This window comes from Drosophila nasuta, chromosome 3, assembly GCF_023558535.2.
Source record: "Drosophila nasuta strain 15112-1781.00 chromosome 3, ASM2355853v1, whole genome shotgun sequence".
Classification (NCBI taxonomy): domain Eukaryota; kingdom Metazoa; phylum Arthropoda; class Insecta; order Diptera; family Drosophilidae; genus Drosophila; species Drosophila nasuta.
Window position 1 is genome coordinate 905,219 of NC_083457.1, and position 26,539 is coordinate 931,757.

At 38.4% G+C, this 26,539-nt stretch overlaps 1 protein-coding gene and 1 long non-coding RNA gene across 2 annotated transcripts; one reads left to right on the forward strand and one right to left on the reverse strand.

Annotated features, from left to right (window-relative positions):
* Positions 1 to 8,737: 8,737 nt before the first annotated feature.
* On the forward strand, positions 8,738 to 25,881 carry LOC132793013 (protein gooseberry-neuro). The gene is made up of 5 exons (XM_060802597.1): positions 8,738 to 9,198; positions 10,060 to 10,373; positions 15,249 to 15,360; positions 23,794 to 24,396; positions 25,270 to 25,881. Exons 1-5 carry the CDS (start codon positions 9,141 to 9,143, stop codon positions 25,575 to 25,577), a joined length of 1,395 nt encoding a protein of 464 aa, XP_060658580.1. The 5' UTR covers positions 8,738 to 9,140; the 3' UTR covers positions 25,578 to 25,881.
* Positions 17,336 to 18,247, reverse strand: LOC132793014 (uncharacterized). Its single transcript, XR_009633064.1, has 3 exons — positions 18,136 to 18,247; positions 17,688 to 17,779; positions 17,336 to 17,622 (listed from the first exon to the last, which is right to left on the reverse strand). It is a non-coding gene; the product is annotated as an uncharacterized LOC132793014 (long non-coding RNA).
* Positions 25,882 to 26,539: the final 658 nt, after the last annotated feature.

Consider the following 26,539-nt stretch of genomic DNA (forward strand, 5'->3'; position numbering starts at 1 on the left):
GCCAGACACTGTGTCACCTGTTGCGTGGCAAACATAACGAACAGCCACGCCTTCCGCCCACGCCTCTGCTCAGCCAGCCGCGAAGCGCAGCAATTATGACGCCTTAACCGCTGCCCTCTGCTCAGAGCTGCTCCGTTAATTTAGTTATCTGCTAAAAGCCGCACGCAATTTTCGCCGGAAATCGACAGTTGAATACTTGGCTGCGACTTTCGGCCTTTAGTCGGTGCCATAGATCTTTGATTTAAGATGCGCTGTTTAAAAACGCATTCGACTGCATTTAAAAATGTTTATGACCAATGCTATGCGATAAACACAAAAACGCCGACCGTCATCATAAATCTGCGAGAACTTTGCGATCGACTCGAGTTGTGCTTTCCTTTGCCTCTGCGCCTCTCATTCAGCATTGAGCTGGGCTGCATGTTTAGCAAATTACTCAACACTTCGACATTGATGCCTCCCAGTACTCCTCCTCGCTCCTCGCTCCTCGCTTTTTTGCAACAAGCCATTAAATAAATTATAACGAACTGCCCCGAAGAAGAACACCCTCGAACAGCGAACTCTGAATGGTAAGCAATTCCGATTCCAATGCGTTTGTGGCTTACAAATTACTCAGACCACAGTCAGCATGTGGGAGACGACGACGACGACGACATACAGTCTGCTGCAGTTGCTCCAAAGATATTGCCCGGAATCGAGGGGTGTTGCTGCATGTGTCAGCAGCCTGCACAAAGCAATGCCGCGGGGAGTTGCCCTTGCCTGGGTTTTGAATTTATGTTATTGATGTGAAGATATATGGCAGACACTGTGCAAAACTCTTGCGATTCAGTGCGAAAACTCAGCGAGCAAGAAAACACTCCTTAATTAAGTAATTATAGCAACGATAAATATAAATATGTATTTTAAAGAGCAGCAAAATAGTTTAGTATTTTAGGTAGTTAAAACTAACACTGATAGTTGCAAAAAATGTACAAAAAAATACGTTGAAAAATGTTGTGTTTGGTAATGAGTAAAATTGTGGAACAAATATTTAGAGGGGAATGATTAATTGTGCGAAGAAAAGATATTACGAATAGTGAACAAGTCAAGTGTGCTCGACAGTGAGATACTCCTTACCCACTTCCAATAAAAACCAAACAATGAGAAATATGTTAATTCGTTAAAATTTACTGAATTAGCATTCTGAAAAAGACTAAAATATACCAAAAGCTGTTTTTGGTATAATTACAGACTTTCGCATGCAATAAATATAAATCTGTATTAAAAAAATTTTACTAATAAGAATTCTATTTACTTTTATTTATTATAGTCCAATGGATTTGAAAACTCACTTGCACTAGAATGGTATCAATAGTTATTGCATTAATAATTATTTGATGGCGAATTTATTGATATTATATTCTGTCTTTTTATCCAATCCTTTTCTCAAGATTAAAATTCAACGATTTTTGCAAGGTGTAAAGTATTTGGCAAGAAGTAAACAGTTCAGTTAGGTAACCTAACGCCTCAGTCCCTTCCTCAAGGCCCCAAAAGCATGATCGATGCGTGTGCGTGTGGGAAAATGAGCGACATGCAACATACGATGATGCAGACAATGCAATTCGGCAGTATCGTTGAAGGTTGTACAGACAAATACACGAGACAAAGCCCCATCACAAATCCAAGAGAAAATCCCAAACGCAAACGAAAACGTAAACTCAAAATAAAAATACAAATTTGTTTGCAAGTATTTAAAAAGAAGGCGAATGAGTTACGGATTTGCAATCGCTTAAGTTGAGTGCCAATCTGCAACAGGCCGCCCTCTGCCCTGAGGCCGAAGTCGACATCGGAGTCGCAGTCGCAGTCATATAAACAAATGAACATATGCAAAATCCATGTTCGGAACGCCACAAAAAAAAACAACAACAAAGAGAAAAAAGCCAAATTCAACTGACGGGAACGCTGACGTTTTTAACGACTTGACACAGAGCCTTCAGGATAGAAAAGGGCAGCGAGAAAAAGAGAGAGGGGGAGAGTGACACAGGGAGGAAGAGACAGAGGGAGGGAGGGAGATGCAGTGGCTGGACAAAGTGGCCGACAAAAGTCACTGACAAACAGATCTGCATCCGAAGAAGAGTCGAAGAAGCTGAAGATCACAGCTGGAGCTGACTGAAATGGCTTTGAAGCGCACATTTGCCAAAGTGATCGTAAAAATGCCAAGCCAAATACCTTGAGCACGTCAAGCGCGGCAATTAAAATTGAACTTTTATGTTACAATGACATATAGCCAGCCAGCAAGCCAGCCAGTCAGGCAGTCGCCACGTCAGCCAGCAGTCCAGCAGCAGTCCGTCATTCGAGGAGAGTCGAGGCGGTCAGCCAGGTCGGGCGACCCGACTTTCAAATGAGATGCGATGCAATAAGACGAGATGAGTTGGATTTGCAGCCACTCACTGGGCAGACAATCGCAGAGAGAGAAAGAGACACACACAACAAAGGGAGACAGCTGGTCAGAGACTGAGCGAAAGAGAGCGCTTTGGAGGTGCGTGTGAGCGGTCAAAAGATCAAACGCTAAAGCCGCGAACGCACTTGCCGTTAAGTGGGCTAAGACACTACTACCACAACTACTACTACGACTACTACTGGGAACGTTGCCAACTCAACAACTGAGCAGCTGGGAACGTCGACCATGTTCCAAGTTTTCGGCTGGACAATGTTTAAACCGCCTCAAAAGTTGTGCATACTTTTTTTTTAGTTTCACAATTTAATTGCAAATAAATTGAGTTTTTGGTACTTCATTTAAGCGAGACGTTTAACACTCACACACACACACACACACCCAGCTTTCCTGTCGGCGGATTCATCAAAGTCAGCTAAAAGTTTTTTTCAGTTTTATGTTTCTACAGCCCCATTTTTACCCCTTCACCGTCCTTGTTTACCTCCCCATTCGCAAACGTAACGAAATGACAAATGAAATTGAAATTATTTTATTTTTGTACTTTACCGGCAAAATTCCATCACATAGACATGGGATGACTAAATTTGCATATGGCTCAAGTCTTGTGCTACAATGACAACCAAACTTTTTTTAGTTTAAGAAATATTTTAAGGGATAGAGTTGCAATTATTAGTCGTATATTTAATGTACTTGAATCTATTGTAAAGTATTCCCTTTGAAAATGACAAAGCTAATTAATATTTAAAATATACAAAATTGATAAATATATACTAAAATATACTAAAAAAAATATACCGGATATTCAGTTAAATAATTAAGACTCGACAGATGCATAAGTTTTTGTCTTATAAATTTATTTATTTAAATTAAATTTTTCGTATACATTTCCTGTGGGCACAAAGTTATTCACATTTAATTTAATTAATAATTTACTTCACTATATTATTTTCGAAAACTTGCAATACTTAACTATTATTGTAAATAAAAAAGATAATGGCATTAACAGAATATAAAATCATTTAATATATTAGAAAATATTTATTTATTTTCAGCTAATAAATTAAAATTCTTAGTTTAGTCAATTTCTAATATTACATTTTTTTTTTTTTAAATAATTATTACATTTGAAGATTTAGAAATAATTTACAAAATTCCTTAGCAAAGTCTTTTTTAATGCTGTAAAGTCAAAAGGGATTTTGATTTATTGACAAAACAATTGCTGAATGAGAATAAATGCAATTCCAAATAAGAAAAATAGATCAACGAGTTTCAATCGAATAACTGAATACAGGCGAAAATGTGTGAAAACGACTTGACTTAAATTGTTAGGAGTTTCAATTTAATATTAAACGTACAAAGCCCCCAATTAGTGTTCTATAAATGAAATATAAAAAACAAAAAACTATCAATACAAAAAGAATAATCGAATTCCCTCAAAAGACATTATGTGAATGGAAGTGCTAAAACACTGTTCCAAGTATCTGTCATCTGCCAAGGAGCACATGTTCGACATCGTCAATGATTTAGTAGTGGCTGTAAATTGTGTCGTCTTTTGAGAGTGAGAACTATGTTAGGTGAAGATATCATCATATGCGGCAGTTAAAGTTGAAGTGCAAGCAGAGACAAATTCATTCAAGCTGATAGAATCATAAAAAAACACTCGGTAACTGGAACTGGAGTGTCTCGAGACGTGTCCAAAGTGTCAGACTCAATTGGGATTCCCAAGAAAGGTGGAGAATCTCTCTTCACCTCTCAAACATATCAGACACTTACTTTAACTCTGATATTGTGTTTAGAGTTTGTTTATGACTACCGAATCGGTAAGGAGTAGCCAAATGTCCTTGCATCCTTGCAGCTATTGCCACTTGCTGTGCTACCGTTGCACACCGCACCCCGTCGACAAGTTGAATGTATTCTGTACATCTGTTGGCATTTGCCTCATGCTAAATCCTGCGGGATAGCACCTCAATGTGAAGCGCAAATTTAGCATGAAGGAGTGAAAACTGTTTGTGTGACAGTCTTCGTGTTTGTCTAATTTTTGAGTTATTCTGGCTGGCCATCCGTCATGTGCTCACCTTGGGATTGTTCAATATTTGATGTTATTGCCAACTTGTCCATGCATTTGTTTGTTCTGGTCAGAATATTGTCAGCTACTGGCGGCGTTTGGTGCATTGAATACTTGTGAATATGCTCATATGAATATTTTTTCCAGGTTTTCGTTGACAGTTTTTCGAACGGTTTTTTGATGGATCAGTTACGGGAACTTCATTATAATATGTGTTTCCCACAAAACTGTTGACTTTACTGTTAGCAAATAATCGAAAGGATTGAACGAGGAATTTCATTAGAAAATTCGAAAAAGAAGTATTTAGAGAAACAGTAACGGTAGTGACAGCGGGTTCGGTATAACGCAAGCATGTACTTGAAAGAATTTAATAATATATTCCCTGAGTTATAGATAATTATTCGAAAAAAATAAAACAGGCAGTCAAATATAGACAATTGCACATTTTAAACATAATAGCAAATAATTTAGTTATTTAATTATTATTTATTTATTTTATTATATTTTTAAAAGTTGAAAAGATTGTTAGAGCTGTATAATAAGAACAGATAGAAATGAGTTCATATGGCTTCAGTAGTGATATCTTCAATATCAATATTTATAGGGGCGAATAATTTTAAGATTACAGTAGAATCCGGTTATAACGACGGCGCTTATAGCGTCCGTCCGGTTATTTTGACGAAAACTCGATGACTTGGTGGGTCCCCATACAAATTAAATTGATTAAAAAATGAATTAGTTGTGTTTTAAAAACCTATGGCAACCATAAAATAAGCAAGACTTTATTTTTCAACTTTTGGTTAGTGGGTGTTCCGGATATAATGACGGTCCCTTGAAAGTCGCTATAACCGGATTATACTGTATTTGCATGTACGAGACTAAAAATTAAAACGAAAGCTATATTTCTATCGAAATGGGTATTTTAATGTGGATATTTTGCTAAGTTTCCCGTATCGTTCTTATATAGATTTCTAGTATTATTTTAGGTCTAGATTATTATTCATTTAAATTGTTAAATTTTGCTTGAACACTAAGATACGATTATTAAGAAAAGTTATATAAAACCATTGAAAACAAATACTAGGAATATAATTTACATAAGAAAAAAAAATTAATTTGTGTGATTTACAGTTAATAATTGTCTTCGTAGTCTTTTAATTCATAAGATTGTGTGTTGTTAAAAAAGTTATGAATTATGCTAAAACTCGTTAGCTAATTATCCAAATCATATTATTCAATAGTCGGTTACCCAATTATTATGCGTGAAATTCAATTTCCTGGCACGTGTAATAATGCGCAAGTCGAAAAGGAAACCAGTTTACGACACCCACAAGAGCAAAGAACTTCCGTTTGAAAAAAAGGACAACATAAGCAGAACCTCAAAATGTTTGACTGTTTATCGCTCTGGGAAGAGGTCGGAACCTCGCGGGCAGAGCCACGCTTGAGGAATTCCAATAATTGAAAACTGTCAATAGGCAAATTAGAAAATTTGTCATGTTTATCGTGACCAAGTTTTGTGGTTGCGCTGTCAGAGGCAGGCACAACTACAGATGTGGAATTAATGGCGGGTCCTTTGCCATGTCCCTTGGCTCATTTGCATCAGCATTCGGAATGTAGATGAGCCATGGTGGGTGCATTCAAGTGCTCAGTGGTCGAGCCTCGTTTCGGGATTGCACAACGCTTCATTAGCACCCGAATTTTATGCTGATTAGGCTGGGAAGATATGTTATGTGTACCTTACATTCGATTGAACCAACTGAGGACCCAGCAGGATTTAGCTCCAGTCTCAATTGCTGCAAGTATTTTTACAGACTGACGGGCTCATTCCGCTCAATTCCATTTACTCAAAGTGTTTATTTCAGATTCAATTTTGTATACGCTACACATTTGCATTTGGCCTGATGCCACACACAAACATATACACACATAAAGATAGTCTCTCACAATCACATACGAATACATTCTCACATACAACGGCCATTTTTCAGGGCTGGTTCTATTGGTTTTCCTTTGGCCAGATGCAGGCGGCGTATGTTCGCATATGCGTATCCTTAATATGCGTAAACTTCACGCTTAATTCAGTATATTATGATGATGTCCTTTCGTTGCTCTTTGGCTTTTGTTTCGTTAGTTTTTAGTTTTCAGTTTTTGGTTTAACAATTTTTCATTTCAAAAACGCCATCGGCTTGGGCCAGGTGTGACTTTCAATTTTGAACTTCTATATCGAAATCGACTGCAATTAATGGCTGTTGATAGATTTTTATGTTTGTATATCGGGTAAGTCATTCGCATAGCTGAGGGTTGCAAATGAAAATGGGTCTTTGGAGCTAAACTGACATATGTGATGAAAAGATGAACTCATTTGACAGTTTCAAGTTGGGCATAAAATGTAATTTTTGTACATTCTGAAATTAAATTGAACTTGGAAATTAATTTTTAAATTAATATATTTATTTTAATATTAAATTTTTATAGAAAAGATATTTATAATTTGAGGAATATAGTAAATATAATATAAGTTGATAGTTTCAAGTTGGGCATAAAATGTAATTTTTGTACATTCTGAAATTAAATTGAACTTCGAAATTAATTTTTAAATTAATATATTTATTTTAATATTAAATTTTTATAGAAAAGATATTTATAATTTAAGGAATATAGTAAATATAATAAAACATAAATATGAGTAATGTTTGTAGGTACATAAGTATATTAAGAATTATGAATCTTTTTAATTTGATATAGAGTAAGCACACTAGAATAAGTTAAATGATTTTAATAAAGCTTTTGTAAAGTAAGCTTTAAAGATATTTTATATCTTGCAAATAAATTTTGTATTTTGAGCATCTTTCTAGTCCATTTCGATAAAGGAAATCCAAGCCAATTATTAAGTGCTTAAAAGCAATTGTTACCCCATAAATCTGCCAGATTTGATAATGTTATATGTTAAGCATGCTAGCCAATTACCATCGTAGCCAACCCCATCTAAATGTATTGCAAACACAACTTTCAAAGTTTCTTATCTGCTAACGAAACATCGATGGTACAACAAGAGTGACAATGTGGTTAGATAAACAAAATGACATGATGTCTGGACAAAGAAAACGTTGCACGTAAATAGGCATAGACTTGCATTGTGTGTGTGTGTGTGTGTGTGTGTGTGTGTGTGTGTGTGTGTGTGTGTGTGTGTGAGTGTGTGAGTGAGTGTGGCAGGATAAGCCAAGCAAGTCAAAGAAACTGGAACCCCCATAAAACTTGATGATGACAAACAACAATGCGGGAACTACGCAATGCCTATGTCTATGTCGAGTTGCTCTTGGACCTAACCCAACTAACAACCCATCAAAATTGCAAATGAATACAACAACAACAGCATCCAAAAAGACGTCAGCGAAGAAGAAGAAGTGGAAAAATGGCATAAACATACACACAAACGTACACACAGACGACCGTGGGTGCTAAAATGCCAAGCGGAACGATTGATAATACAATGCGCAAAAGGTAAAATCGGTGGCCATGTGTCCTGTTCTATCCTGTGCCATTGCCATGCCTTGTGCCCTGTGCCGTGCCAGCCGCCAGCCGCCGGCAGCCTTCACGCTTTAATTGGCTGCCAGCGACAAAAGTCATCCATTTATACAAAAGTGTCACATACACAAGGACAACAATGAAGGGCTGAATAGGAGAGAGCAAGCAAGAGAGAGAAAGAGAGAGCGAGCAGTTGCAACAGCCATGACAGGACTAGTGACAGCTGCAGAAAGATCGCTGATGATGCCGACGGGCAACGGCAGCGACAACGGGCAACGGCAACGGGAACGGGAGGGGGTTGATGTTCTTGATTATTGTTGATATCAAAGCGCTGAGCACGAACCGCCCCAAAGCAGTCGGCCAATCAGCGTGCGCAGACAGTTTAGAGGCGTGCCGTGTGGTCGCAATCGATTAAAGCGCACACAGCGAGAGAGCAGAGAGCAGCGAGAGAGTAACGACTTATCATGCTCTCTCACTCGTGCTCGCGCTGTCGCTGGCAACTTTTTGATCGTTGCCATATTGTGGCGCCAGGCAGCAGCAGCAGCACAAAAGGGCGGACGCGAAAGCTGTGCGCAGCTCACTCTCTCCCTCAGCTTGTTGTGTTGTATTGTTTGGTGGGAAACCAGTTTATAGCCGCGATCTCATTGTCGGCCGTATTCGTCGCCCGGCCGGCCTTCGTTAATTTATGCCTTTAGTTGCTTTGCAAGTCTCGTGCTGTTTGATCGTTGCAAGCGCGCGCAATTCCAAGAAACGAGAAACCACGTCGCGTTTTCAGCATCCACTCGAATCATCGTCAACGTCAGCATCGTGCCTCGCTTCCTTCCGTCGGAAATCGCGTGCGCGCAATTTACTGTTACAGCTATAGCTCTGGCTAGCATATAGTTATATTTACTATAGCTTTAGACCAGCATGTGAATTGTGGATTATAATTTGCATTTTTTCCTAATTATTGTATGTGTCCGTACTCTCTTTGTGTGTGTGTGAGTGAGTGCTGGTGTATGCTTATGGACCACATGCATCGACCCACTTAAGCCTTTGACTTGTGGTCCACGCTATTCGTACTGCCAAAAGTTGCAAAACATAGTTTCTAAGTTAACTGTTAAGCAAAACATTAAAAAAATGGATATGTCCAGCGCCAACTCCTTACGACCTCTTTTTGCCGGTTATCCTTTTCAAGGTAAGCTATCATTTATTCTAACAAATATGCCATACAGATCAAACTTTAAGAGGTTTATTCTCAATCTGATCGTCGTACTATCTGATCGTCTTAATACAGATGAAATATTAAGCGGTGAATTCTCAATTTGGTCGTTATATCTTATCGTCTAATACTCTAAGGCCTGATTCAGATTGGTTTAATTTGTTTTGAGTACTTCAAATGCGTACAATTCCAAAAAAACGCAAAACCATGTTGCATTTGCGCAATTTTGAATTTAAATATTTTCTCATAATTTGGTTCTTGAAACGAGCTTATCACATGAAATCATTCACTTCATAATAATAAACTGGCTTTATTGATTTCCTTCCGAATTTTGAAAAAAAAAAAAAACATTTAACGCTTAGGTAAACAAGATATTGACACCAAAGTTGATCGGTTTGCTGGTAAATATGTATCTAGATAAACTTTGACTCTCCTGATCGATCAAAGTTTCCTTCCCGACAGACATGCAAACTTTGACCAATGAGTGTAAAAACTTTACCATTCTTTATGAAATTAGAAAATACGCCAATTACTCCCTGAAATACTTGCCAACTAACTAAATACTTAAACTAAAATTACTAATATTTAAAGAGACTTGTTAGAGAAAGCTATCATTATCATTAACTACATTAAAGCAGACTACATAACGCATGTATATGATTATGTTACGTTAATAGACACTCCATCTAAAATTTGTATATAAAACAATAACTTATATTCTCAAATATAGAGTAATTTATTAATTGGCTGGCTTGATTCATTACGCAAATTGACCCAGAATTGCCCCAAGATCTTTATTTAATCTAATAAACTGACACTCTTTTCTAATATGTACAGGCCAAGGACGCGTTAATCAACTCGGAGGCGTCTTCATAAATGGTCGACCGCTGCCCAATCACATACGCCTGAAAATCGTGGAAATGGCGGCCAGCGGCGTCCGGCCATGTGTGATATCGCGACAATTGAGAGTATCGCATGGCTGTGTGTCGAAAATACTGAATCGCTACCAGGAGACAGGCTCAATAAGACCGGGAGTGATTGGCGGATCGAAGCCCAAGGTAACATCGCCAGAGATCGAAGGACGCATCGATGAAATGCGTAAGGAAAATCCCGGCATATTCAGTTGGGAGATACGCGAGAAATTGATCAAGGTGAGTTCATAGTGCGAGGCTCTATTATTCTATTTATGTCTTTTATGCACCTGCGCAGGAAGCTATAAAAATGTGAGAGCGTAAATAGGATAGGGATTTACGCAGGATCCGCCCAGTAGCTCTAACCACATGACATTATGTCCATTCAGAGCCGCAATACAAACACAATCGAAAGTCGTCGGCTTACTTCCGTTTTCCGAAAAGTCACGTGGCACTCTCGGGTCCGACTTCTCCTTCGATGCCGAGTCCAGTTTTGAGTCCTGTTGCACGCCCGCTGGCTTTGTTTATGGCACGTTACCAGTTACCGGTGACATCTTTAGGCCCTTTTGCATATGCCGTCTGCCCTTTTTGAGGTACAACAAGCAACAGCAGCAACTTGACAATTTTGTTGTACAACAGCGACGACAAATTTTCGCAATGCCACCCAAACCGTTAACAAATCGATTTAGCCATGAGCCAACGCCAACAGTCTTCGTGCTGACCTCCTTTCCAAGCGGCACTGTTTTATCCTTATGGCACACAAGGTGTAATTTTATTTTGTTGTATTTTTCCCTGTTTCTTCCGGTTTGACACGCATCTCCACATGAAACGACGATCAGTCTATGATTCAGGGCACCTTGACTCGCTCTATACTCATTATACATGGTGAAAATTGTACTTCTTTTTATACCCGCTGCCCATAAGGTAGAAGGGTATTATAACTTTCTGCCGGCAGGAAGGAGGCATCTCCGACCCTATAAAGTATATATATTCTTGATCAGCATCAACAACCGGGATGATCTAGACGGACATGGGTCTGTGTGTCTGTCCGTACGTCCGTACGAACACCTAGATCTCAGAGACTATAAGAGATAGAGCTGTATTTGTTATGTTTGCGCGCAGATCAAGTTTGTTTCAAGTTTTTGCCACGCCCACTTCCGCACCCCGCAAATCAATAAAATCGAATAACAAGCGTAATTTTCAAGCTACAACTGCGAATTTTGAAGTATATAATAATAACTATAGTATTTATGATTTCTGAAAATTTGATTGCGATCAGATAAAGATTGTGGAAGTTATTAAAGAAATACTTTTGTACTATATGAGCAAAAACGCCTACTTACTAGGGGTTTTAGTTGCTTTGGCCGACAATCTGGTATATTGTGCCGTCTATGGTATATTTTGAATGGGGTACTATATCGATATAACGAATATACCTTTTGGTATATTTTTAGTATATTTGTAATTTGGTATATTTTAAAAAATACCGCAATATTTTGGTTTTATTCAAAATAGGTAGCGGGTATCTCACAGTCGAGCACACTCAACTGTGACTATCTCACTTGTTTTACTTTAATTTTACGGTTTATATATTTTAGACACCAAAAAAGGGTATCCTGGTTTTTAAATATCTATGCAACACGCACCTTTTATTATTTATATATATGTATGTATATATTGATCATCTTTAATATAAGAGTTGCTGTACCCATATCCCTCAGTCTATCCTTGTAATTGACGGGTCCGGATGTCATCTTCCCATTTTTCTAGGGTCTACAAAAATATGATTAGTTTGTATTAATTGAGAAAGAATTATTAATATACCTTTTTAATATTTGTTATTGGAAACAAAATTTTATAAACTAAGTTTTTTTTCTCATCATTTAGTTTTTTTCGCAAACCAAAATACATTTCGGCGAAACAAAACAAACAAATCATGGCCTCAAACGTTTTCTGAACCTACGCCAATGTTGTTTGCTCTTGGGGAACAGTTGTTGTTCCTCCTCTGATTTATTTTGGGCATGCTGCCTACTGGTCAGAGGCATAGGCAGCTGGCCGTGCTCCCCACTCCTTACACACTCGGTTTTGCCTTCGGCGGCTCATGTCTTCTTCCTTATGCTGGTCTCTTTTTTGAAGCCGCAATTAGTTACAGTTTATGTGGCGATACCAATTCGAGCGGCCATCGATGCGATCAAGCTAAGAAATTGCATCACATTTGAAATGTATCTGTGTCTCAGCATCTGCATCTGTTCCTATCTCTCGTTCTTACTCTCTTCATCATCTCTTTCTCACTCGCTGTCTCTCTATCCATGTCTTGTTTATTTCTGTGGTGCACGCTGCATGGGCTGGCAGTAGGCGTCAAAAGAGCCTCCAGGTGCGCTTCACGCTTAATTAGAATACGCCATTGGCGATCTTCGCGTCATGATCGCTGAGTTTCAATCTGTATCTGCATCTGATCTATAGTCGTTTGAGTTTTTACTGTGGTTTCGACGGCATTATGATTGATTCAGCTGGTATTAATTACATAAATCAATCGATTAATCGTGAGTTTTTAAATTCACATCGTAAAAATCGTCGCAATCGTTTATTATTTTAGTATTTATAAAAATTCTTAATAGCAATTCATCTCATTATAGATTATTCGGTTTTTTAATTCTTAAAGATTACGACTTTCCTTTCTATTTATTACTGCTTGCATTTTTGCATACATATGTTAGCCACATGCAACAATAACTCATCTCTAACCTAAATCTTCGCTTTCTGAGAAGAGAACAAACCACACCTGTCAGTCAAGCAAGAAGTTAGAGTCGAAAATATATCCAAAATATAGAAAATACTTTTGTGCATAAAGCGCGCTCAAGTGTCAATCCAACTGTCAACTAATTAATTAAATTTCAATTGAATTTGTGTAGCCTGAAATCAAGAGTAGGAATATAAAAAATCAAAGAAAAAAGGTGTCGCTCAGTCGGGGGGCAACGATTTGGCGTCTGAACGGGTTCGGGACGGGTTCCAGTTGTCAGTTCGTACAAGATAAGCTGTCACACATTCCAACTGGCAACTGGCAACCGGTAGGCAAGCCACCACAACTGACCAGGCGGACTCAGAGCCATGTACAGAGAGCATTACCCAAGGGGCACACTCATAAATAACGCAGCAAAGTCTAGTTGAAAATCAAAACATACTTCGCCAGTTGTTGTTGTTGCTGTTGCTGTTGCAACGTGTGTTGTTGTTGTTGTTGTCATTTCCATGACACATTCAATAGAAATAAGAGCCAGTAGCCGGAGCAGCTAACCAGACAGCAAAGTGAAGCGTAGTTCCCAGCTCCCAATGCTCGCACTGGACAAAATGTCAGTTTCGGTTGCAAGTTGGCTCCAAGCGGCGTCTGGCTCTTGTCTTTATGACTATGAGGTGCCAGTTGTGGCACCATTGTTCGTTCCGAAATTATAAAACATTACGTGGACGGGTTTTTGCCGCATGAATAAAATATATGTTTACTATTATTATTAATCATGAAAATGTTTGCGGCACATGCCACTCCATTTGAAATGCTGACGTTCAACTCCAACTCCAACTCCGAATCTTACTTCTACATCAGCTCCAATTCCATCCAGAGATCAGACAGATCGTCTGCGTCAGACTACGATTACATTGCGCCTTTAATTTGTGTATAGTTGAGGCCGATACTGCTGTGGAAATGACAGTTGAAGTTGCTCTAATGAAAACTGACAGTTTTTTGGATGCATTGCATGAGAAATTGGTGAGGACTTGAAGCATTTTGATTTGATTATGTTTTAGAATTTCCATTAATTTTGGTATCACAATTCAGAAGAAAATAATTCAAAATTGGAATTATATCATATCAGATGATGATTTGAGCATTTAGCAGTTTTGACTTCTTATGTTATCTTCTTATGACATTATGTAATATAGTAATATATATACATAATATATAATATGAGCGAATACAAAATATCTATACAAGACCTAAAGATAATTACATAAATGCATTTATTGTTATTCATTCTAAGCGTCAATATTTTGATCAAATTTAGAAAATTGACTGACCCATAACATTTTTATGATTAGTGCAACGTAGTTTTGTTTCAATGCTATTTCATTTCATGATATATTTTCGTAGTAAATATAAAGTCGCAATTTTAATTAAAGTGAACAATTGAAATGCGATTGTGTTAAGGATTACGAAACTGTCGTTATTGTTTCATTCACCTTTTTCTTCCTGAATTTTACAAGTAAATGTATTAAAATTCACACCTGCGATATGTCGCGGTATTTAAGACAACACGTGACACTCGGACAAATTCTTAGGGCTTGTCGCCAGACGCTTGACATTTCTCTTAATTGGATTACAACAGTCAGCCAGAGAGATCGTGGAAAAGCAAAAGAGTGGGGAAAAGATAAAAATTGTCCAAACACCAAGTGGGCAGCTGCCGAGCGTCTGTGGAATTAATGTCCAAGTGAAACGTAAATCCGCATCCAAAAAACCAAGAAAAAAAAAAATAAATAAAAAGAAAAGAAAAGAAAAGCTGAGTCTAAACCGAAGTTGAGCGAACCAATCCCAAAAAGCCAAGCTGACTCGGAGCTACCTATAGTAAAATTTATAGACCCAACCAGTAGCCCAAAAAGATATTTATGCGGCGATCACTGATCCTAATTGGATTTGTGTGCTTTATTTGGTGCGATAGCGTGAGCTCATTTAGATAAGATACACAGTTACAAGATACAACAAGTGTGAGAACTGCAGTACTGTGCTCGACTGTGAGATACCCGTTACCCAATTTTAAAATAGCAAAACAGTGACGATGCCATAGTCTGTACGCACCAAGTTTTAATACCTTCTTACCCTACGGATAACGGGTATAATAAGTAGGAAAACTGCAATCAAGTGTGCTCGACTGTGATGCAATTTTTATAAAACCAAAAATACTAAAGAATACCAAAAAAATTGGTATTGAAAATATATTGCAGGCAGGAAAAAAACCATTGCATGTAGGCACAACCCTTCTACCCTATGTGTAACTGGTAGAAATACGAAGATAATTTACATACATACCCTTACAAGTCTCTAGCTCATTGTCCACTATTTTTCTCCAACAGGAGGGTTTTGCGGATCCACCGTCGACATCGTCGATCAGTCGACTGCTACGAGGAAGTGATCGAAGCAGTGAGGATGGGCGCAAGGATTATACCATACACGGGATACTCGGCGGTAAGTAATGAATCTCTTGCAAACGAGGGGAAAAACGTGCTACAAAAATTACAGATCATTTGATATGTACAAGTAATTTCGTAAAATCATTCTCAAATCATTTGTTGATCAAATCAACAAAATTGTTTGTGTGTGTGTGTCGGCAACTCGGCTTTGATCGTCTTAGAACGAGCGACTTAAACTTAAATCAAAGCCGCTCAAAATATTACAATGGATGTGGCTGCCCTCGCTCGATAACGATCGTTTCGTTGTTGGCAACACAACAGCCTCAAACACAGATCAAACACACCAAATAGGTGTAGATGATGACACCTGAGAATCAAAAAAAAAAGTACACGAGAGATTCGATATTGGAGTTTAGAGATTCTCCAGCGCAACGTACAGCTAATAACCCGGTTTTCACTGCCTTTGCGTGAGACCTCGACGCTGTATCTGACTCTGACTTAGACTCTGACTCTCAGTTTGAGCATTGAGTCTGTTTGCTGACTCCTACTCCGTCACTCACTCAAACTCTGAACGGGGCCAATAATCAGGCTAAATATGCATAGTCATTCGATAAACGATCGGCGGGGGTCAAAGAGTTGGCCTGTTCTCTTACATATATAGGAGGCATAGTTTACGAGTCTCGGCCAGAAAATTGACTAGATATTTTTTGTTGCATCATTAGACGTACATTTTCACCAGTCTCGTCATTTGAATTTTCTGATTTTTTCTTCTGGCCTTTATGCCAATTGTCCGTTTTTGCCGACATCCTCTCTGATATTTGGGCTACAATTCCTGTCACAACACGGCCGAAAAGGTGACAATGGCTCAGTAGGTGCCTCAGCTTCCTTCAGTCACCTTGAGACGGCCAATGTCCTATGTTGCACTTTGCGGCTTGCACTTTCTGAATGAATATTGATTATGTTTTGGGTGTCCTCTAACCTTGAACTGCTGACATTCGGCAGATAATTCATTCCGTTTTTTCTTTCATCCTGCGGCGAGGCGAATGTTCTTTATGACTCCAGGTGAAACTGAGGAAACTGAAGTCAGGTGAATAGTCAAAATTTAGTTTGTTGTGCACCCTTTTCCAAAAGCATTTACATATGTTTATGTTGTCATAGGTCTTAATTTACTAACTAAGCCTTTTACTATAACTACCTTTATCTACATCTTTCGAAGTCTTCAACATTAACTGACTATTTTGTAGACTAGTTTATTTTCTCGCTCGAAGTTGAATGCACGAACATACTAATTTTAACAAAAATATAAAATTGCGCAATCTTCTATTTACCTGGAGCAATTTTGTATGTATCTTTCTACATGTTTTCCAAGTTTAAATCCCAAATTGAATGTTAACTAATCTCTTTTCTAACTCAAAGTTGAATGCAAGAAAATACTAAACAAAAATTTAACTGTAGCAATTAATGTTCAGTTCTGTATTCGCAATTTAAATTATGAACTCAACGAACCCTTTAGCTGCTATATGAGCACCTGTGTGCGTAAGCCATTTAACTATTCCAAATTGTACAAATGCGAATTACTAAACATAATCTATATAACTTCCAAGACAAGAGCTATCATTATGCTGTCGAAGCGTATAATAAGCACACGCCCTCCCATCATCATTGCCATGCCCAATACCCAGTCCCTGTTCCCATCTCCATTCCCATTCCTCGTAATCATGCAGCAGCAGCAGCAGCAGCAGCGGTATCAGAGGCACCGTCATTATGTTTAGTTGGTCAGCTGGACCCATTTGCAATCGGAACAGCACTCACAGAGACACATTCACAGTGAGCATCCCTTCCATTTGACTCTTGTGATCCAGAATCAGAGCTCTGGAGTCGGTGTCGTTGCCTGTAATCAACGCCTTCTTTGCCGTCGTGTGGTAGGGTTAGGAGTAACCAACCAACCGTCCGTGGACCCGAGCCCTGGTCTCAGCTGTGGCACCCGAAAAAAATTATGCATTATTAAATATATATTTCTTCGTCTCGTATTTCACTTATAATTTCGTTTGATTTTGATTTTCATTTTGTACAATTTATACAACTGGCTCCCAGGGCCACTGCTCGCATCTCTCGTCTGTCGTCTCTTGGCCCTCAGCCCTCAGATCCCCGACCCTGAGATCCCAAAACTTTAGCTCTCATCTGGGCTCATTGTCGCTGGCTGTGTTTAGCGGCGGCTCGCTTTGATCTTTTCGTATACACCAAAAGCGACGAAAAGATGTGGAATATCAAATAATAACTGAAAATACAAAAAGAAATTTTTGTGTGGGGGCTGCAACTGTCGTTGGGGAGCTATTGGTGACAAACAAAAACAAAAACAAAAAAACAATACTCAATACTTACTGAAATTCATCAATAGCGATTGATATCACAATATGAAGATGTTATTAGGAGCATTGATAGTTTTATTTATAGTTTGCCGACACGCGTTTGAACTAAAAACCAATTAAAAAATTCATTACATTATACAAAAATAAATATGATTCAATATGTTGCATAGACAGTTTGAAATTAACAGAAAAGCAAAAAAAAGGGTTTCGAGCATATTCTTTTTTTTTTTTGTTTGACCGATTAAATGCAATTTGCCGTCATCAATAGCAATTCCGAATTCGAAGAGAAACTATATTATAGTTATTTATACTTCCATTTAGTATATCTCTTAATAGGAAATTTATCTTTTTTTATTGGAGTCACAAAAGTTTGTAATTGTATTTATTGATTTCGCTGGTCACCAAAATTATAATAATAATTATTATGATTATTAGAATTATATTAGCATTGTTTTTCATACATTTTGAATCTTGACAAATTCTGTAAAACATTGAACCGTAGATATTAAAGAATATTTGTTTGTGCTTTATTTAATTGTTATAAGCTTAAGATCCAATTTGCCCAATTTTAGATTACTGATAATAATTATCATAATTATTTGTCTGATAACATGATTTTCATGGATATACTTATATAATCTGTTAGTTCAGGTTTTAAATTAATATTATTATATTTTATTTTACAAGAAAATATTACTAGGTATTGCTTTTATTTTTGGTATATGCATTTTTTATTTCCATTTTAATTCTGACATTTAGCAGAAATTGATGGAAGGGCAGATTAAAGTGTACCGAAAGATAAGTATCGATCGGTTGGAGTGAAATTTCGGAACACATTTCTGTGAAATGTGCCTCATAGCACATAGATAGCACGCCTTATTTTTGTAGCGACAACAAATGTTGCCGCTAAATGTTGCAACGCCTTCGCTAAACGCGTGCAACAATAGACTGATCCCAGTTTGTGATGCCGACCTTGTGTCTGATAAATACGCGTGCGATTTGTATTATCTGGCATGGTAATAGTCCAACCCATGTCAGGTCAAGGCCCCACTCAAAAGGAAAGTGAGAGACGCAAACAATAACATTTACAAAAAAATCAAATGCCAAAACACCGACACCAGCAAGAAGTCAAGTCAGGGGAAACACTTGTGGTAATTAGTGTAAATGAAAAGCCGCGCTCTGGACAATAGATGAGAAGGCATCAAGCGAGACCGCCAGGACACCTCGACGCGTGAGAATGGTCAGGGCCCAGGGGCAATTTACCAAAATATTTTCCTTAGCCAGACAATGCGGCAACAATGGCAAACAGGGGCCAGATCCAGATCCATAGCTAGCGCAAATACAAACAGGTTCAATTATTTGCAAAAAAACAAGTAGAGAAAAGAGAAAAGAAAAGAAGAGACAAAGAAGAGAAGTCGCAATGGCTACAGAAGACAAACGGTCGCCGCTCGATGAAACTCAAGTTCGGGTTTGGTAGTGTTCTAAAGCAGTTCACACCTTCTCTAATGGCAAGAGAGAACTTAGCAGTGCGAAAGAGACAGACACTGACGCAGGGAAGAACGCGAGTGAGAGCGAGAGGAAGGTAGATGTTGCATTCTTGCAGTGTCACATGACAAATGACTTGTGAACTAGCGGAAAGAGAGATGGAAGATGCGTAGCCTCTTCAGTGATTGCGCAAAAATATCCTGGTCCTTTTCTTCAGCGCATGTGTGTGCGGTCTACACACACGCACACACACTGGGTAGTAGAGATGTGGTCGTTGTCTGCCCTCTATCATCCATATGGTCTGGGGTCTTCGTGGTGCTTGTGGTGTGGCTCATTTGTTCGGCCAGAAAACCCATTAAAATCGTTCATGCCCGAAAAAAGTGTCAACGTTAACAAAAGCAGCGCTTCGACTTCAAATGCACCGATCGTACGCGGCATCTTTAATGCCCACCGGGGTGTCCTGTGCGTTCCGTTTGATCTCATTGTGGGCCCATGAGCCAATGGGCTTGACTGTTTTGCCGCCGAGTCGATCCAACTCGACTCGATGTACCGCTGGGCTCGTTCGTGTTGATGAGTTACAAAATATTTTATTAACGTATTATCGCACTTTAGCCAACTCCGGGCTACCCAATGCAGTATCTGTATCTGTATGTGTTTGTGTATCTGTGTCTCAGTATCTGCATCTGCATCTGTGTGTTTGCTGCTGTCGCAGTCGCTGTCTTGTGCTGTCTTGTATGTCTGCTCATCTCGGTGGGGATTTGTTTTGATCAAGTGTTTGTGCGCATTGTTATTTAAATTAGTTTCATTTCATTCTGCATTTTCTGATCTGCATTTGTATCTTGGCATCTTCGGGGGGCCCTGGCTTCATACAATCGGCTCTTTTGCCGCCGGATTATGATTATAACTAATTTTTGGTCTTTTCTCAATTTTCGTGTCGTCAGTTAACAATTTTGTAAATTAGTTTAAATGTTCTTCTTTGGATGGAAACAGGGTCGCTCTTCGTGCATCGTCATCGTCACAAATAATTTGCTCCTCATTTGTATTTCAAATCACTTGGGCATCGCGAGGGCGTTGATAGCATAAATTGTGGATACATTATAGTTAATATATTCGGTAGAAGCATTTAAATAAATGTTTGTTATATAATTATACGCTCTTTGACATCCGTTTACTTACAAATTCTAAGCTGGGCGGTCTCACAAAGAAAGAGAGAAAGAATTGGGGTCACTTTTGATCAATATCAAAGTCAAAATGAGTTACCGATGTTTGGAGGATGTATTATTTTCTAATAAGAAATGGATTATATTAGTTTTCATTTTTTCTCTTTGGAGCTTTTAACGCAAAAAGAAATGAATCTAAGCAATAAATATTTATGGAAAATAAATATAATATACAATAATAAATATAACGATCACTCATTCAATTCACTTGAAATGTCTGACAAAGACCAAGAATAGAATATAAATAAACAACACAAAAGAATTCCAACTCAACGCTTGTTGTTTTTCAAATCCAAAATAAAAGTGGCATATTTTTTAATGCTCCTGTAATCCTTTTGCTGACAAGAATCTTAAGCCTTATAACATAACCGAGGCAAACACTGAGTCCGCTTCACGTATAAGTCTGAATCGGAGTCTGATGTTGAAACCAGCGCCCCATAAGCCATGTTATATGTCAAGAGGCAGCAGATGAAGGAAGGCCCCAAAATGAAACTCAAATGTTTCCCAAATCTGCCCGGTGACAGAACCGTGAGCCGTGAACCGCGCGTGTCTCCATGTCTCTAGCTGACAGCTGACAGTGGGCCTCGTCTCACATTCCCCAACAAATAAAATGTCATATGCCCAATCCACAGAATTCATTTGCTTATGTCGAGCATTGTCGAGATCTGAGCAAAGAAAGACAAACAGGCGAAGTGAGAGAGCTTCAGCGAGTCTCTCGCATAGTTTATTAGATGCAGGCAATTTAAATTGTGTCAGATTCTTGTTGATTGATGACTGTAGAATTTCAGTTATTCGGGGTCTCACTTGGGGTATTCCAATAATGTGCACTGATACGCACAGATAATAGACCCCCTCCACCGATTGATCTTTGCCCTCTCGACTTGGCCTGGACAGTCTATCAAAAGTGAATGGTGTTAGGGCATTTGCACTCACTACACACTACCCAATGACCACACATTGGAGCAATCCAGTGTTCCCCCAGTTTCAGGGAGTCCAACATTTACTACCTGCTGTTTGAAACTGCAGCTCAAAACGTCGTTGAAAATGATCGATATCCCGGGTTGGATTACAAAACCGCAGCAATTTATCACAAGGCGAGTCAAAAAGAAAGCCACTGCCGCCAGTAGCCACTGTGGTGCCAAAAAGTGGCCTTTTGTTTAGTTATGTTTTGTGTTGGATTGTTTTTTCGACCACCAGAGCCATGGTGGCTGGCTCTTAGTTTCTGTCTTTCTTTGTGGTGGTAGCAACAAATTAATAAATTGTTTAACATTTAAAAACTAATTGATTTTTCTTTTTCTCATATTTGTATTGCCATTCCTTTCTGTTTTTCTCTTTCTATTTCACTCGAAGTCTGTTTTCCTCTCGCCAAGTTTGTTGTCTTTCTCACATATCGTTTCGTTTTGTTGAACGGCTTCTGCAGTTTTATTTTTTCTTTTGGAACCCGTTTCGTTTAATTAAGTTTTATTGTTGTGTGTGATGAAAGATTAATAGTCTGACTTCTGTATTTTATATTTCATCTTATTTTTTATAAGACTGTGAATTTTCGTATGTCGATTCACTAAACAGTGGGCGTTCCAAGCTTTAGGATTTCTTTCCATCACACACTCTTGTGTTTTTGGGTGTGTTTTATAGCCATTAAAATTGGTTTCTGCAAATACGATTTAAGGATTTGCATTGATTTCCATATATAGCAGGTGCATAATTCCATTCATAAGGCGAGTAAAGCGTTAATTTCAACAGATTCACAAAAACTGTTACTTTATATATTGATAAATAAGATTTATTCATTGTCCTACTCTGAGCTAAAATAATACGAATTTCTTCAAAACTTCATTGATGATCACTTTCCAAATTAACAAAAAAATCTTATGAAGTATAAAAATTGAAATATTTATTTTTTTATTGGCTTGCAAGTGAATGGAATAACTAAGATTATATTATATTATATTCTTAGCTACTTTTCCAATATTTTTGGTACCAAACGATAATATTAAACCATTAGTTTAGTCAGTAATTAAGAAGAGAATTATTTAAACGCTGCAGTTTCGTGTAATATTTCACTTAAAATAAAATATCACTTAATTTATTTTATAACTTTTTACTTACTATATAAAATCGAATTAAAAACATAAAATTGAAATTGTCACTTACTGTAAATCTTACAAAAAATCAGTGTGTAAAAACTAGTTTCTCATGCTTATCTGCAAGTTAACTTTTTCACATGCTGCCTATATAAGTTTTTGTGTACTGTACTACATGATGATCCCAAAGAGAAGAGAAAATTCTACGAATTCACTTCCTGTTAAGACCCTTCGACTAGCTAAAACTATTTATCACACGATCGCTATCAAAGTGTTCTAATCCAATAAATCAATTAATAATTTCGGTGGATGGACAGACCGGAAAAGATTACACTGACCGCAATCAAAAGGAAACACAGATTCACAGTCACACACATGGAACTTAAGGACGATCAGTAGAAGTGAAAGCAGCGCGGAATGCGATGAAAGAATTTCCTCTTTTGCGGACAATAGCAGGATCAAGTCGAACTGTGTGTGTGGTGGGTGATGGTAACTCTTTTGAAAAATGATCTTGCCATCTCGTTGAATAATTCGAAGTGAGAGAGAGAGAGAGGAAAACGAACCCTATTACACTTTCCGCCTGTCAATCTATTGTGTAATGAGCTCTCCAAATAATTGTACATGCCACTAGCATAACCAACACTCTTGGAATATCTGCCACACGCCGCGCTTCATGGCCGATTTGACAACGATGTCGGCGTTCGGCTTTCGTAAACAGATGCCGAAGTTAATTGGCGCACTCCTCCATGTGTGTGGGTCATAGTTATATAGTACTTTATGTACATAGTAAGCGTAGCCTCGTTGACAACTTGCCGATCATCTTCTTGTGTAATTTGATATATTGTGTCAGTTGTCAACTGTGGTGACTTTTACGAGCTGCCTGCGGCAACTCCCCCTTTTGCCCCAGTTGAAGATCTGCCGATCGCATAATCTGCTGCCATCTGTGATGCGATGGCGGTGGCGGTGGCGGTGGCTTTTGACAGATTTGTTGCGCTCCCTGACGATTCAATTAATATGCAATGGCGCGCAGTGAGCGTCGACACTCCCATTGCTCCTCTACGATTCCATTCACATTCACACTCGCACTCTCATTCGATTTTGCAGGGGGAATTCACACGATTAGAGTGAGAACCACGTCGGTGGCCCCATCGAATATGATTTAGTCATTTTTGGTTCCCTTTCGCCTCTGTGCGGCTGCGCGGAGCGTGAACAATTTTATGACTTCTTACGAGCCGTTTATAATTTTAGTAGTCTTTTAATAAAGTTCGAGTTGACACCCTTTTCTCATCTCATCTTTTCTTTTCCTTTATTTTCTTCTTTTTGTTTTTGGCAGGCCGCGACTCGGACATCAGTGACACCGAATCGGAGCCGGGCATTCCTTTGAAGCGCAAACAGCGACGCTCTCGCACCACATTCACCGCCGAGCAGCTGGAGGCGCTGGAGCGTGCCTTTGCCCGCACCCAGTATCCGGATGTCTACACCCGGGAGGAGCTTGCCCAAACCACCAGCTTGACAGAGGCTCGCATCCAAGTCTGGTTCTCCAATCGTCGTGCGCGTCTACGCAAACATTCAGGCGGCTCCGGCTCTGGCCTCTCGCCCATGAACAGCAGCGGCTCCAATGTTGGCGTCGGCGTCACTGCCAGCAGCGCAGCTGCTCCACTTGGCTTTGGGCCACTTGGTGTTGGCTCCATGGCCGGCTACAGTCCTGCCGCAGGCACTACTGCGAGTGGTGCAACGGGCATGAGTGACAGTTCGCATCATCATCACACCACAGCGCATGCACCAACCTCTCACAGCGCAGCAGCCGCTGCCGCAGCGGCTCATCATCACACGCAGATGGGTGGCTACGATCTGGTTCAGAGCGCGGCGCAACACGGCTTCCCAGGCGGCTTTGCGCAGCATGGCCACTTTGGCGGCCAGAATTACTATCACCAAGGTTAGTGCTGTTTTTTTTTAATACATGCTTCATTGTATTCCCCACTGAATTATTTTTACATCTATCTATTTCCTATTCAACATCCATAAATATCTTACCTTATCCTTTGAGGATTTGTGTATTCATCTTTAATTTGTTTTTTATTTGATTCGCTTACATGCTGAATCTATTCTTTCAATAGTGAAATACAATACAATATTAATAGAAAAAATTGTTGATATATAAAGACTGTACTGCTGAAAAATTAGTTCGCAAAAACCGCACAAATATGTTGCAATCAGTTCAATATTTGTGGTTCAGAAGGACAGTGTATAAGTTCTTGTTTAAAAAGGATACATCCTTACATCACTATAATTTTAGCAAGCAATTTGTTTGTGAACAGGTTAATGTATTTTCCTTTAACTTTTTTTTAAGTATTCCAAATTTTTTGTATTGTCTTTTTTTTGTCAGTAAATGTGAACTTTACATTATTGTTTTATTAGAGAAATTTAAAGACAGACAATTACATGTCGAGGTACTCTCGCATGAAATTAAAATAGGCGGCTTAAAAATCAGTTATTACGATCTAGCTGATTATTTTAATGAACCAAGAATATTTCTTGAACTAAATTGGTTGGCAATAGTATTGCAACTTGTGTCTTACACTCGCTTTCATTATTTAGAAGCTGAACCTAGAATACGAATATCAGTATGTAAGACTCATAAGATTGGATTCATACTTTCATTAAGTATCCCATTACAATTATTGTTCATTCGCAGTGCATATTTTAGCCTTATTTTTATTTTCTCCACGCCAAGCATCTTTAACATACGTATCTATCTCTAATTATTCACTCTAATCCTAAATATCTCTTTCTTTCTACAAATTTGCAGACTACTCCAAGCTAACTATTGATGACTTCTCGAAGCTGACCGCGGACAGCGTTTCAAAGATCTCGCCCTCGTTGCATTTAAGCGATAACTACTCGAAGCTGGAGTCGCCCTCCAACTGGTCCCAGGCCGCCTACCATCTTAACCAGTCGGCGGTGGCGGCGGCCAACTACAATGCGGCAGCAGCTCACCATGCAGTCGCCCAGCATCAGTTGACTGATTATGCGGCAGCAGCGGCACATGGCAATGTGGCCGCTGCCTACAATCATCCGCTGCCCGCTCAAGGTCAGGGGGCCAAGTACTGGTCATGAGTTAATTCATGGCCAATAAAAGGAACAACAACCACAACAACATCAACATCAGAAGCCAGTTAGCTGATGATTATTATTTTTTTATGCATTTCAATTAACAGCAGAGAGGCATATGTAAATCGTAGGCATCTATTTATTCGCCCAATATGAAAATCAATCCGCTTAGCTAAATATAAAATATTATAATTTTACTATTACACGGCTTTCAGAGGCGCATTCAGTTAGCCTTTGCCAGGCAACGTGTTTACTCACCACTTAAGTATATTTATTTGAACTTTAGATACAACGCGATATTATTCATAAAATACAGAAATTTATCATAAAATCAATACGTATTTTTATTGAGTTTAAATAATTTCAGAACAAAAGGCATGTACATGTGAGTAATTTGCAAGAAATATCTGAAAAGAATGTTATTATAACTTTGTGCTGGAATGTATCCCGGAAAACAAAGGGTATAATATATATCTTAATCAGCGTCAACATCCAAAACGATATAAAATTTATATTATAATAGTCGCTACCCATCAATTAGGAGGAAATGTACGTTACAGGCAGAAGGAGTCATCTCCGGCCCTATAAAGTACATATGTTCTCGATCAGTGTTACATATATTTATATATATAGGTTATTTTCGTCAGAATTTGTTATGTTTACACGCAGATCAAGTTTGTTTCAAATTTTTGCCTTAGTTGCTTTGACTGACAATCTGATATATTTTGCAATCTATGGTAAATTTTAAACTATGCATTTTGTTATATTTTGAGTTTTTTTGCGATATATTAATTTTGTATATTTAAAAATTCACTATTTTACTTTAATTGAAAATGTGTAGAAGATTCCCTTCTTTCTGAATTATATTTTGATCGCAAAACTTTTGAATTAATAATGTGTACTTATACTTACTTTATACTTACCAATTCTTACTTCTGTCTAAATCTCTAAATTTATTATAAATCCTG

What these genes read in the sequence shown, in the direction of transcription:
- LOC132793013 (XM_060802597.1), top strand. Translation starts at nt 9,141, where the DNA reads ATGGATATGTCCAGCGCCAACTCCTTACGACCTCTTTTTGCCGGTTAT. An exon ending in TACGCGAGAAATTGATCAAG is followed by an intron (nt 10,374 to 15,248) that starts GTGAGTTCATAG and finishes TTTCTCCAACAG; the next exon opens with GAGGGTTTTGCGGATCCACC. An exon ending in CCAGAATTACTATCACCAAG is followed by an intron (nt 24,397 to 25,269) that starts GTTAGTGCTGTT and finishes ACAAATTTGCAG; the next exon opens with ACTACTCCAAGCTAACTATT.